A 13,942-nucleotide genomic window follows, 5' to 3' on the forward strand; every position below is an offset into this window, starting at 1 on the left:
CGTTTAGAGACGACTGTCTTAAGACTTAAACGGGATAATTAGATTGTTAAACATCACATTCCATGCTCACCTGGATCCACTCTGCCACATCCAGCAAAGACCCATGCTGTAGCCACCTTGCTTCTGGGAAAGTGACACAATCTGTCAGGTCCCTTGTCTTTATCTGCTCTCACCTTCCCCACCCTACTCCTGACTTCCATCCCACCTTACCCCCGTCTGGCTCCCATCTCTGACTCACTCCAGGACACGGCTCACCTATCACTTCCTCCAGGGAACCTTCTCTGACAAGCTCTGCTTTTTCATGTAGTCTGGGTTGGCCAACTCCTCCGTGCCTACCTGTATCACAGCACTTACCACTTCTCGCTGAACTTGTCCTCTGTCTCCTCTGCCTTTCTCTTTCCCCAACTAAACTCAAGGGCAAGAGTTTAATTTCTTTCTCTGTGGTGACTAGTTGGCACAAATAAGGTATTCAATAAATATTTGTTGAACAAATTAATAGGATTCTTATAATTGCCATAGAAGATGACCTTTTTACAAACGAGGAAAAATGAAGCTCGAGTAAGTTGAGTGATTTGCTCAGTTCTGGCCGGTTAAGTGTTAGGATTATTCGAATCTAGGTCTTTTGACAACCTGTCCACGTTGACCAAAACGCTGAAATTTAAAGAAACAAAAATTTAAAACCCCGCCGGTTTTAGGGGGAACAAAAATACTAGCAACGTGCCAGTGCAAGCTAGATAGGGGTAGATTTAGGTTGTTTATATGTTTTTTTTTTGTTGTTTAAAAAAACACAATTGACAATTTGTTGTTGTTGTTTGTTTTTGAGACAGGGTTTCATTCCTGTCACACAGGCTGGAGTGTAGTGGTGTGATCTCTCTGCAACCTCCGCCTCCCGGGCTCAAGAGACTCTGGTGCCTCAGCCACCCGAGTAGCTGGGATTACAGGTGTGCGCCATGATGCCCGGCTAATTTTTGTATTTTTAGTAGAGAGAGGGTTTCACCGTGTTGGGCAGGCTGGTCTCAAACTCCTGGCCTCAAGTGATCTGCCTGCCTCCACCTCCCAAAGTGCTGGGATTACAGGCGTGAGCCACCGCACGTGGTCCCATGTTTTTTATATAGCCCTTTCTTTCTCTTCGATTATTTGCTTAGTATTATAATTTCTAGAAGTTGGGTTGTGAGGACAAGCAGCTGAACATTTTAGATGGTTCTTAACATTACTGCCAAATTGCATACTAAAAACATTAACACTATCTTCAGGTATAAAGAACTCTGAGAGTGTCAATTTCACCATGTATACACCAGCATCAAAAATTGTCATTATTTAAATTTGCTTTTCCCTCAGAGATATAAAGAATGACTCATTATTTGTTTCCTTTTTATTTATTTGTGAACAACTGAGGTTGAGTATTGTTCTGTGTACTTAGGTGTTCACTTACCCACATTCTTGTGAGACCCCCATGTTCACGCTCTATATTGTGCTGTTCTTTAAGACTGGAGAAGGCACACTTAACTACTTAAATACTAAGTGGAAGGTGCTGTGCTAGGTCCTGCAGGAGGTAATGCAGCTGACTGAGATACCACCCCTGCCTTCTCACTGAGTTTATGCTTGAGCAGAAGGGGTGGATGTGTACAGAAATAATAATCCAGTCGCCTGAGGGCAGGAGTTTGGCATCAGCCTGACCAACATGGTGAAACCCCGACTCTACTAAAAAATACAAAAATTAGCTGGGCGTGGTTATGGGCACCTGTAATCCCAGCTCCTCGGAGGGCTGAGGCAGAAGAATCATCTGAACCTGGGAGGTGGAGGTTGCAGTGAGCTGAGATTATGCCATTGCACTCCAGCCTGGGCGACAAGAGCAAAACTCCGTCTCAAAAAAAAAAAAAAGAAAAGAAATAGTGATCCAGGTGGCTACACAGGACAGCTAAGAGGTGAATAATGTGTTATAGAAGCACAGAGTTAGGATCAATGATTGATTCCTGACTAAGAGAGTATCAAGGAAAGCTTCAAAGAGTTGGTGGCATTTATTCCAGGCTGGAAGGGATGAGAAACATCTATTTAGAAGAACTCCAGGTTGACAAAGCATCATGAACAGGTGTTGAGTCTATGATGTATTTTACATTCCGTTCCTGAGAACATTTAGCATTAGTGTGGTTCGGGTTCTAACCATCAGTTAGAATAGTTTTAGTGGCAGGGAAGAGAATACCCAATGAAAGGAAGTTTTATCAACCGAAGAAACTGTGCTGTCTCATAGAATAGGAGGCAGCCATTGTTTGGGTTGGTTCATCAGAGGCACCATGTGATAATCAGAGCCCCCAAGCTTTCCCTTTTTTTCTCTGCCTTCCTAGGTGTTGACTTTGTCCTCAGATTGTGTTTTTCCCCATCCCAAGTTTGCTGCTTTAATCTAGTTATTGTGTCATCTCAAAGCCACATTCAAAAGTAGAACAGGCGAGAATCTCTCACTCCTTCAATTTTATTAGGGAAAAATACTTTTCCCAGAAGCCCTGAGAGAGAGCGTCTTCTGAAATGTGATCAGCCTACATCATGTTACATGCTCCACCTAATCCAATCAGTGGCTAGATGACATAAAATTAATTATCATGATTGTCGTAAATGAATCAACATTCACCTTTCTAGGATTTGAAAGGGGGTCACTCTCCTTGAACACACAATCCTCTCTAAACTGGGCTTCTACATATAAGGAAGAAGGTGGGTACATGTAGGTTTTGATTAAGCAACAACAATATCTGCCACAGTGCTTATAAGTAGACATTTAAATCAGAATTACACCAATATTGATACATTTTCATCAATAAGATATTTTCTGGATTCAGCTTTGATGAGCTAATTTTAGAAAAATTTTTCTGTACATCATATGACATTTTCATTTTTTTCATTTTCTTTTTTGTTTTACTTAAACTGTTTTCATAGATACCAATTCTTTTCCATATAAATTTTATGCCACAGATTGATTTCATTTATCTTTTTAATGTCTATATTAAATTTTATTGATAATATTTGTAGGCTTTGACATTATTAGTTTTCTTCTTGAGACTCTTATTTGTCCTAATTATCTTGGGCCAAATTTTGTGAATCAAGGAATTTTATGTTGACTGTTCCTATCAATAATCTTTATTAGGAATTGGATAAGAGACTGATTATATGTGTTTCTCAGTAAATCCATGATGAAATTGTGACAAATTCTTTTTAGATATGCTAAAAATTAATCTGTTGTTCAGACTGTGGTATTGCAGGGCTCAGCAAATCAGGGTCATGTGAGCCAAATCTGGCCTGATGCTTGTGGGGCTGCAAGCTAAAAATGGTCTTTACAGATCAACTTTTGTAATCTATTTAATAATAGGCAACATTAATTCTAATCCCAATTAGAAGAATGTTACCTACACCCCCAAAATTAATTTAATTCTTCTCATTAATAGACATATATTACAAAAATTATATTCAATTATTACTATTACATTGGATTTTTTTTTTTTTTTTTTTTGATTCTTGCTCTGTTGCCCAGACTGGAGTGCAGTGGCACGATCTTGGCTCTCTGCAACCTCCGCCTCCCAGGTTCAAGTGATTTTCCTGCCTCAGTCTCCTGAGTAGCTGAGATTACAAGTGTGTGCCACCATGCCTGGCTAATTTTTGTATTTTTAGTAGAGACAGAGTTTCACCATGTTGGCCAGGCTGGTCTTGAACTCCTGACCTCAACTGATCCACTTACCTTGGCCTCCCAAAGTGCTGGGATTACAGGTGTGAGTCACTGTGCCTGGGCTTACATTGAATTTTATCAATAAATATTTCATGGAAACTTGTTTTCTCTTCCGTCATATAAATTCTATACAATATTCTTGATTTTTACTATTGGTCCACAAACCCTAAAATATTTACTATCAGGTCCTTTACAGAAAATATGTGCTAAACCCTGCTCCATTGCATTGCTAACCCGATTCTTCTCCTGAACACTTACACTTTCCCTACCCTACATTAAGGCTCTGCTTCATTGGGGTTACAAAGAACAAATGGTGAAGAGTTTAGTCTGTTCAGGTTTTCATAACAAAATACCATAAACTGGGTGGGTTATGAACAACAGAGATTTATTTCTCTATTGTTTATTCTCAAAGATTAATTAACAGAGATTTATTCTCCCAGTTCTGGAGGCTGGGAAGTCCAAGATCAAGGCAATAGCAGATTTGGGTGTGGTGAGGGCCCGCTTCCTGGTTCATAGATGGCTATCTTCTCACTATCTTCTCTCTGTCTTCTCAGAGGGGAGAAATGGGTATGAGGAAGCTCTCTGGGATCTCTTTCATAAAGACATTAATTTCATTCATAAGACTCATGACTGATCACTTCCTAAAGGCCCCACCTTCAAATATCATCATCATCTTGGGGATTAGGTTTCAACACATAAATTCTGTGGGGGACACAAATATTCAGTCCATAGCAGTGAGTGAGGTCCCTATGTTTTTAGGGTTGAAATTGTAGTCTGTCCTGCTTCAGTTACGAAAATACCGAGTGGATGAATGTGATCACATTGGTCAGTGATAAAGGGAAATGCTCTTCAAACTCTAACACATTGTGTCAAATAAAAACAAAATTGACATAAGAGTTTTAAAATAAAAGTCAATTTTGCTTTTTTTTGTATTAAAGTATGATGAGTCTAACATGTTGGAAAAGCCAAAATATTGTTTCAAAGCATCAACATTTCAGAGAAACATAGTCTTTTGAAACTTGGGAGAGTCGACACGACTTTTACTTTTTCCTACTGTTTCCTACTGAAGTTAGCTTCTTTTTCTTTCCTTTAACAGATGAGGAAAAAGAAAATAATAGAGCATCCAAGCCCCACTCCACTCCTGCTACTCTGCAATGGTAAGTTTCCATTTTTAGCAAGTTCTCTCTTCAGAGGATGCTCATATCTTCTTACCTATAGGATAGGATATCACTTGGATATTTTAACATTGTCATAACTTGACATCCCACAACCAACATGAAATCTATTTAATTTGCAGTATATGTAAAATGCTCCACTAGCCTTAGATCTAGCCTGGGGATTGGAATTTTCATATTTTATTTTAGGGTAGATGTTTTTTCTGTTATCCAAACACTGGCAAGGACTGGATTCCCCATGGTGTTATTAATTGATTTTAATAGAATCCATTATTACAATTTATAATAGAAACAGATGTCTGTTGACTCTTACCAATGAACCCTTAATTCATAATTAATTGCAACTATATATAATTATTTTAACATTAATAACACTAACAAGAGTAATCTACTAGAATGGCTTTCTCTTTAATATTCGGCATTCCTGGGCTTGATGAAATATTTAATGATGTTTAAGTGATTGCCTTTGTGTTTGATATTTACAGATAAATTCTCCTCTAAAAGCTTTATTTGGAAATTATGTTGTAGCTTTGAACACTAGAGCTCTCTATGAGATTCACCCCATGGAGAATCTTGGCCATTGAAGGCAATTATTCCCCTAGCAGTGCAGCCCAGCAAATATGAAAGAATTAGGAATGAAGGGGAAGGAAAGAGAAATGGGGAAAAGAAAGGAAGGGGTGCATTATATGCACCCCTCCATGCTAGGCACTTTATATATATGCCTCATTTCATTCTCACAATTCTGTGGAGTTGCTATTGTTGTGCCCGTTTAACTGATGAGGAAAATAAAGCTGAACCAGTTAAATCATTTGCCTGAATAGGCACACAGCCAATCAGTGGCAGAGGCAGGAACCTGGCTGGGTCTCTTTAACTGCAAAGCTCATGCTTGGGAAGAAAGGAAAAGAAACATTAGGAAGGATAGAGAAGAGAGGGCAGATCAGAAAAGGAAGCAGATGGGCTTTAATGAGCAAATCATATTAGATTCTCTAGTCTAATCCATCCAGAGGTGAGAGGAAAACAACACTGGGAGAAAGCACTCAGGAGCGTAACTCAATCTTCTCTAACAAGAGCCTCAGCAGTCAGCTTGTTTTGCTTCAAGAATAGCAAAGGTTGCTTTCAAGAGCTCTATTTCCAGCCTTTTGGCTTCTTTCCATCATTTGTTCCTATAGACCTTTTCCTCATTGCATTTTCTGCTTTTTGCTTTATTTAAAATTCGACTTTACTTCTCAGATCAAATCTCCCCCTTCACCCTTCCCTAAGTATTACAGCCACGCAAGTTCCCATAGTGCCAAGACATCGAATGAGGCATCGATGTAAAGGACTTTGGGAGTGAGAGTTTTTAGAAATGCACGGAATTGACAGACTTTTTTTTTTTTTTTGAGGTGGAGTCTCACTCTGTTGCCCAGGCTGGAGTCCTATGGCGTGATTTTGGCTCACTGCAACCTCCACCCTCCGGGTTCAAGTGATCCTCTTACCTCAGCCTCCCAACTGGCCGGGATCACAGGCACCCACCAACACGCCTGGTTAATTTTTGTGCTTTTTGTAGAGATGCGGTTTCACCACGTTGGCTAGGCTTGAACTCCTGACCTCAGGTGACCCTCCTGCCTCGGCCTCTCAAAGTGGTGGGATTACAGGTGTAAACCACCACACTCGGCCAACAGACATTCTTGCTTTAATAACCTGAACATGTCATATGTTTCAGAGTAAAAAATTTGAAAGGAACTAGAAGAAAATCACCTTGTTCATGTCTATTTTTCTGTGGTTGCAGGACATCTGCCTGGCAACAGTGAGACTGTAAATGGTGCAGTCTCTGAAATCAAGCTGTCATGGCTTAACTCCCAGCTCTGCCACTTACAAGCTGTGAAATCTTAGACAAGGTCCTTAACGTCTCTGTGCCTCAGTCTACTCACGTATAAAATGGGGAGAGCAATAGTGTCTAGCTCATAGGGTAGTCATGAAGATGAAATCAGTTGTTCCATAGAAGGTGCTTGAACAGCATCTGGCGTGGGGTGGGGGTTCAGTCGATCCCTCAGCTCACACCTTCCTTCTGAGACCCACAAGGACAGCCTGGAGCAGGCCCCGTCTCCTCCCTGGCATAGGCACAGCCACATCTCCTTCTATGCTACCTAATTCTGCACAAAATATCTGTTCTTCTAAATAAAGGGTCACATAGATCATTCCAGAAGAAATTTTACTCTCCAAGTCACAAGGTCAGTGAACTGTTTTTAATGATACGTCTATTTTCAAAGCCAAACCAAATTTGGGAATTTGCACATTTTAGCCTTATTCTTATCAAAAGCCATCAAGTTGTTTAAAGAACATTAACGTTTCCTCTAATTATCTTTATATGTTTTAGAATTTCAGTCATTAACTAATTCAAGAAATGTTTACTGAGCACCTGGTATTTGCTAGGTCCTTGTTCTAGGCTCTGGAAATGCAACGGTGGATGAGGTAGACGAAGAAAAGGAGCCAATGATGGGGAAAATAGGGGAAATATCTATATCTACATCTATAGATATAGATATAGGTAGGTAGATAGGTAGGCAGATAGATAGAGAGAGAGAGAGAGAGATTTTTTTTTTTTTTTGAGACGGAGTTTTGCTCTTGTTGCCCAGGCTGGAGTGCAGTGGCGTGATCTCGGCTCACCGCAACCTCTACCTCCTGGGTTCAAGTGATTCTCCTGCCTCAGCCTCCCAAGTAGCTGGGATTACAGACATGCACCACCACATCCGGCTAATATTGTATTTTTTGTAGAGACAGAGTTTCTCCATGTTGGTCAGGCTGGTATCGAACTCCGGACCTCATGTGATCTACCTGCCTCAACCTCTCAAAGTGTTGGAATTACAGGTGTGAGCCACCATGCCCAGCCGAAATATATACAGATATAGTTAAACTAATGACACTCAGGGCGCATTAGTTTAACGCCTGTAATCCAAGCACTTTGAGAGGCTGAGGTGGGAGGATCACTTGAAGCCAGGAGCTCAAGACTAGCCTGGGCAACATAGTGAGACCCTGTCTCTGCAAAAAACAAAAATCTTAGCTGGGCATGGTGGCATAAACCTGTAGTCTTACCTACTCTGGAGGCTGAGACAGGAGTATGGCTTGAGCCTGGGAGTTCAAGACTGTAGCAGACTGATTGTGCCACTTTACTCGAGCCTGGGTGACAGAGCAAGACCCTGTCTCTATTTTTAAAAATTACTCATGATTGACAGATAAACAAATAATGTATTAGATAGTGAGAAGCGCTGTGCAGAGACTTCAACTTGGCTAATAGGGTAGTGTCTGAGAGGCTATTTCAGGTTGAGCAGTAAGGGCAAGTTTCTCTGAGAAGGTGACATTTCCGTGGATAGATGTATGACACCATGACAGTGTGAAAACCAGGGACAGGGGAATGTTCCAGGTGGAGAGAACAGCTTCTACAAAGGCCCCACTGTTGTAGGTGGCCTCTCCAGATTGAGCAGAGTTCTGCATACAGGTGGTTTATTAGGCATGTGCCCAGCCTCCACACCCACGGGAGTGTGAGGGACGCTGGATAGACAGAGCGGGTGTTGGGCAGTGAAGAGGTTGTCACAGAGGCTTCAGCCAATCCTACAGGGAGTTCTGAGGTGGGGACGGCCCATTAAAGATGACCTGAATCAAAGCAACAGATCCAGGCCTTTATCCCCAGCCCCATTGTGCATCACTGGATACAGGCTGCCCCCAGGGTGGGGCGTAACTTGGGAGAGGCAGTTCCCTTCATGTTTTGCTGAGGGTCACTCCTTGGAAGGATTCAGCCTCCCAGCAGGGGGAACAGTGTCTCAGTGCCCCAGGGCAGTCTGGGCACACACAACATCCACCACTCCTTCCTGGGATGGGAGCAGGCTGAGCTTGCTGAAGGACCAGCGAGAAGGTGGCCCATGTGGTTGGAGCATAGCACACAAGGAGGACAGTGACACAAGATGAGGCGGGAGAAGCGGGCAGGGGAGAGGGTATGGAAGCAGTAAGGAAGAGAAAGTAGGACATTAAACTTAGATAGGAACAGTCATGCTTAAAATGGTGGTGGAGGACGTGTGACCTCCTATGTAAAGCTGCACATGTATCATTTTTTTAAAAATATGGTTTCAGTATAAAAACTTTCTCTCTGAAAAGAGAGTGGATGCACCCTCCATTTTACAAGGAAAAGTGACATAATTTACAGTGTGCCCCCTTTTTGCTCTGGCTGCCATGGGGTTGAGAGCAAAATCTGATGCTTACATACTTTTTCAATCTCTTCTTTCCTTTGTCTAATTTTCTTCTTCTTTTGTAAGCTTAAAAAAAAATAACAGGATATAAGTAAATTTATCCTGTTGTTCCTTATTGTTCCCCCTGCTGGGAGGCTGAATCCTTTCAAGGAGTGATCCTCAGCAAAACATGAAGGGAACTGCCTCTCCCAAGTTACACCCCGCCCTGGGGGCAGCCTGTATCCAGTGATGGACAATTTACTCATATCCTGGGTGCATTTAAAGTATATTTTTGCTTTACTTTTATTTTATTTACACAAGAAATACATTTCCTTGTTAAAAAATTAAAAACATTATAGGTAAGAGTCCAGTCCATTTCTCCTTGTAGTTCTTTGCCTTCTCCTCAAAAGCAACCCTATTACCAGTGAGACATGTGTGTGCATGTGTGCACTTGTGTGTATACATATGTGTAGATATGTATTACAGATATGCATTTGCACACATATGTATCTGTAGAAGTTTCTGAACTGCAGTTTTTAATTTAGCATTGTCTCCTTTATAAAAAGCATGAAGATGTATCACACTAAAAACATGGACCCACAACCTGTTATGCTGTATTGATCCACTACTTGCTTTCTTCCTCAGTAGAATGTCCTGAAGCTACACCTATGGTTCATAAAGAACAACCTCATTTTAACTGCAGCGCAGTGGTCAGCATCAGACAATGGCAGAATTAATTAAGACAATGGCAGAATTAATGTTGCCATTTCCCTTTTTTTTTTTTTTTTTTTTTTTTTGAGACAGAATCTTGCTCTGTCACTCAGGCTGGAGTGCAATGGCGTGATCTCGGCTCACTGCAACCTCCGCCTCCCAGGTTCAAGCAATTCTCCTGCCTCAGCCTTCCAAGTAGCTGGGATTACAGGCACACACCGCCATGTCCAGTTAATTTTTGTATTTTGGTAGAGATGAGGTTTTACCATGTTGGCCAGGCTGGTCTTGAACTTCCGACCTCAAGTGATCCAGCCTCCCAAAGTGTTGGGATTACAGGTATGAGCCACCACACCCGGCACCACTTCCCTTTTGATGAACTTTTAAGTTGTGTTCAAATCTCGTCTTTGCCATTGCAAATAGGGCCTCACAGAACATCTTCGTGTGTGCCCCCTTGGACACCGTGGGAGTGTTTCTTCATGTCTGTATCAAGAAGCAGAATTGCTCCATTAACACCTGAAGTGTTGATGGGATTGCAAAATTGCCCATCAAATGGCTTTACCATTTTATATCTTCATCTGCAGTGCAAAATACTTACAAAACAAAACAGGAACCTAACGCTAAGACAAGCATCTCATTCTCTGAGGCATTTTTGTCCTTCATGCTGTGCCCTCTCTCCAGCGGCAGTGGCCAGCCCCTGAGGACAGAGAGCAGGGCAGGCGCAGGAAAGGACACTGGCCGCACCACTAAGGCGCCCGCCACCCGCCTGACAGTGCCGAGCTCTCCTGGGACATTTGGCTTGTTATTGGAATTGGGTTAGGAGCTATTTGCTTCTCCTTCTTCCCCTTCCTTGCCACAAACCTCCTCCCCCTCCCCCTAGAACAAATAACACCGCTCTAAGAACAAATAATACAGCAGCCAAGCAGCCTAAAATAATTGGGGCCACGTGATCTGGAGGCAACTCCCAGCAGAAAACAGGCAAATATTGTCAAATGCCTTCTGCCAAACACTTTCCAGCATCCTCGGTCACGAGGGTTAGTAAATCCCAACTCACTGGGGATGGTGAGCGCTGCTGGAATCCCAGCCGCACAATAACCTCTATTCATGCAGAGAATTTCGAAATGGAAAGCAGCCTGTTCCGCAGTCCTGGCCTACTTGCTGCCAACACATGCCCCCTCTGTGCCCCGCCCTCGCCCGCCACCCTTGCCGCCCTTACCCAGAGCTCCTTGTGCGCCTTCTGGGTGGGGACATTTTCCCTTCCAGCAATTTACCGAAGAAATGAGGCTCTTCCAAAAAGGAGGAGGACAGAAGATCAAATTGTCACTTTCAGCGGGGGGATTGGAGGCAGATTTTCCTTTCTTTTGAAAAAAAATAAATTGAGGACTTGGCTGGTTGACAAGCTATCAATATTCCAAATTAATATGAAACAAAAGAAATTTAGAATTTCTCTTTAGAATGTTCTGGAAGGTCATAGGTAAGAAATTGGGTTTGGCATTGTTCCAAAGAAGAAATACATTGAAGTTTTAGACCAGATCACAGCTGCTAGACCAGACTCATTGGATGTAACCAATAACTGACGTTCTGCACCCGTTTGTGACTTGATTCTTACTCAACAGCGGCAGAACATTGTCTGCTTTCATAATATGAGTTAGGTAACATAGTTCTAAAAAGAGAGGCTGAACACTTTTAGCTCTGAATGCAACCAGTGTTGATAGATAATACCGCTAGATGTGACTGTGTCCCTCCAGATGACCTCAGCTACAGATGGAGAAAGGTCAGTGAAGCTGGACAACCCAATGCCAAGGGCAGAAATGTCTCAGGGAATGAGATGCTGTGTTGTGGAGCCACAACTTTTTTTAAAAAAAAAAGTATTTTGTGCTGTGGGTAAATGTGTCAAATGGTAAAGCCATTTGATGGGCAATTTTGCAATCCCATTAGCATTTGAAGCACATGTACCCAGCAGCTCTGCTTCTTGATGCCGGCAGGGAGAAACACTCCCACACAGGTGTGTAAGGGGGCACATATGAAGATGTTCTGCACGGCCCTATTCATAATGGCAAAGTGCAGTAGAGATGAGTAGACACTGGGTATAGGTGGAAAGGGACCGCTGAGGAGGTAGCTTCTGGTAGGGGATGGTGCCAAAATCACCTCAGCTACTGTCCAGGACCACCAGAGTTCTGGGCTGCAAACCCGTAGCCTAGGCCCCAATAGAAGCGTTGGGAACCGAATGGAAATTGCAACACTGTGCTTAATACATTGCCTAGTTTTATCAAAAAAAAAAAAAGAAAAAAAAAGAAGAAGGGACTTGAATAACCAAAAACTGAGCTGAGAGATTCCAGAAGCTGCCTAAGCCCAGGCCTTACCGGAACACTAGTTCAGTATGTTGTAGGTCAAACCCAGGGTAGGAATTGGATGCTACTGTTCTGGTCCAGTTTAGACATTACAATGGCAGAAAAAAATCTCTGATTCAGTCCATTGCCCCGCATCAGCGAAACCTACACGTTCAGCACACCTGTGGGATGCCAGGCTTGTCAGGTGATGTCACTGCTGAGCACACCTAATCCTCATGAAAATCCTGTAGAGAAGGTGGGACAGTTACCTGTATTTAAAGAGGAGGAAACCAAGGTAGTCTCTTTCTACACAAAGAGGGGGACATTCCTGACTCCCCAAGAAAATCCTCAACAACGAGGAAGCTGGGTCAGCTGAGGTCCCTTGAGAAATGTCAGGGTCCACACAAACGCATGTTTCTGATTGGCTTGTCTACTTAGCAGCAAAGCATGGCTTAACCGTTGTATAATGAAATAGATTTGTTTTTCGTTTGTTTTATTTTGCTTTGGAGTTTTCTAGACTCAGCCTCAGTCCTAACCAGAGCCCATATGAGCCAAAGCCCACTGTTTTCTATTCATTGGCTGTCTGGTGGTGTTATCTCCCTAGCTCCCATCTTCCTTCTGGTTAACTGTCGGTTTCTTAAAGGCCAGGGCAAGGGTAGTGTCTTCTTGTTCATGGCTGTATTCTACAGTGGCTGGGACATAGTAGGTGCTCAGTAAATATATGCTGACTGACCAAATGCATGTCAGTTTCTGGCACACAGTGAGAACTTTAGAGGCATCATACCTGAGTTCATACTTTTTAGCCTAGCTTTTCCCAGCCGAGTTGCTGTGGACAAGCCACTTTACTTCCTTGACCCTCCATTTCTTCCTCTATGTCCTAGGGCATAGTGTTACTCATCTTGTGCGGGTAGTGAAAGCAAGTATGAACATCGCTAGCGCACGGTAGGCACTTGAAAATGTAAATCAAATGTATTAATATTAACCGTGCTTTTCCTTTAACCACCCAGATAGTAAGATTAATAAAATACCAGAGTCCCTTGACCTGTGCAAAAGCCTGTCTTCCTTCCTGTCAGCCTTTCCTCCTTTCCCCTCCTTCCTCCTGCAGTGTTTACCGACTGTGTAAGGAACCATGTGCTAGGAACCATGTTACAACCATGTTACACCTAGTTACACAGTGCTAGGAACCATGTTAACTTCAATGGGAATTTGGCTTGGTCCCTGCCCTTGAAGGACTTTCAGTTTAAGAGACAAAACATTACCTGAATATTCCACAATATTGTAAAATAATGCTGATCGTTATTCTTTATTGAGTGTTCCCCACAATAAAGGGCCTCAGGCTGTGCATGGATTCTTGTCTAGTCCTCACAGCAAGCTTGGGAGATGGTACAGTTTCTCTCATTTTACAGGTGAAGGAAGTGAGGGAGTTCAAGTAACGTGCCCCAGGCTATACAGCTTGTAAGTGGCGGAAGCAGGATTCAAACTCAGTGATCTCAAACTCTAAAACCGGTGCTGCCTCCTGAGGAAAGCTATTTGGGCCATAAACTACGAGGAACTATGGCCATGCCTGGGAAGTAGTGAGAGCTTTATGAGTAGAGGATGTGGCTTTTCTACAGACATAACAATAGCTGGCATTTAGACCACTGCAGCACTCTACATGTTACCGAAGGAATAAACGAATCTGGCAAGGAGGAAAGGATGAAGAAGTGGTTAGCAGATGGGGTTGGGTGTGCATTGAATGTAGTTCCAAGGAAGAGAAATGTGAGTTGAGCCTTGATGCGTGGAGCATGGTGGAAGAGGTCATCCCCTGCGGTAGGAAGGTAA

The 13,942-nt window shown here is 42.6% G+C and overlaps 1 protein-coding gene across 4 annotated transcripts in view; it reads left to right on the forward strand.

Moving 5' to 3' along the window:
• RFX4 (regulatory factor X4) overlaps nucleotides 1–13,942 on the forward strand; it is a 178,058-nt gene that overhangs the window by 50,664 nt on the left and 113,452 nt on the right. For all 4 annotated transcript variants that reach the window (XM_050748635.1, XM_050748632.1, XM_050748634.1 and 1 more), the window contains exon 3: nucleotides 4,806–4,866. In XM_050748635.1, the coding sequence (XP_050604592.1) occupies nucleotides 4,806–4,866 (61 nt within the window). The remainder of the gene's footprint in view (nucleotides 1–4,805; nucleotides 4,867–13,942) is intronic.

This window comes from Macaca thibetana, chromosome 11, assembly GCF_024542745.1.
Source record: "Macaca thibetana thibetana isolate TM-01 chromosome 11, ASM2454274v1, whole genome shotgun sequence".
Classification (NCBI taxonomy): Eukaryota; Metazoa; Chordata; class Mammalia; order Primates; family Cercopithecidae; genus Macaca; species Macaca thibetana.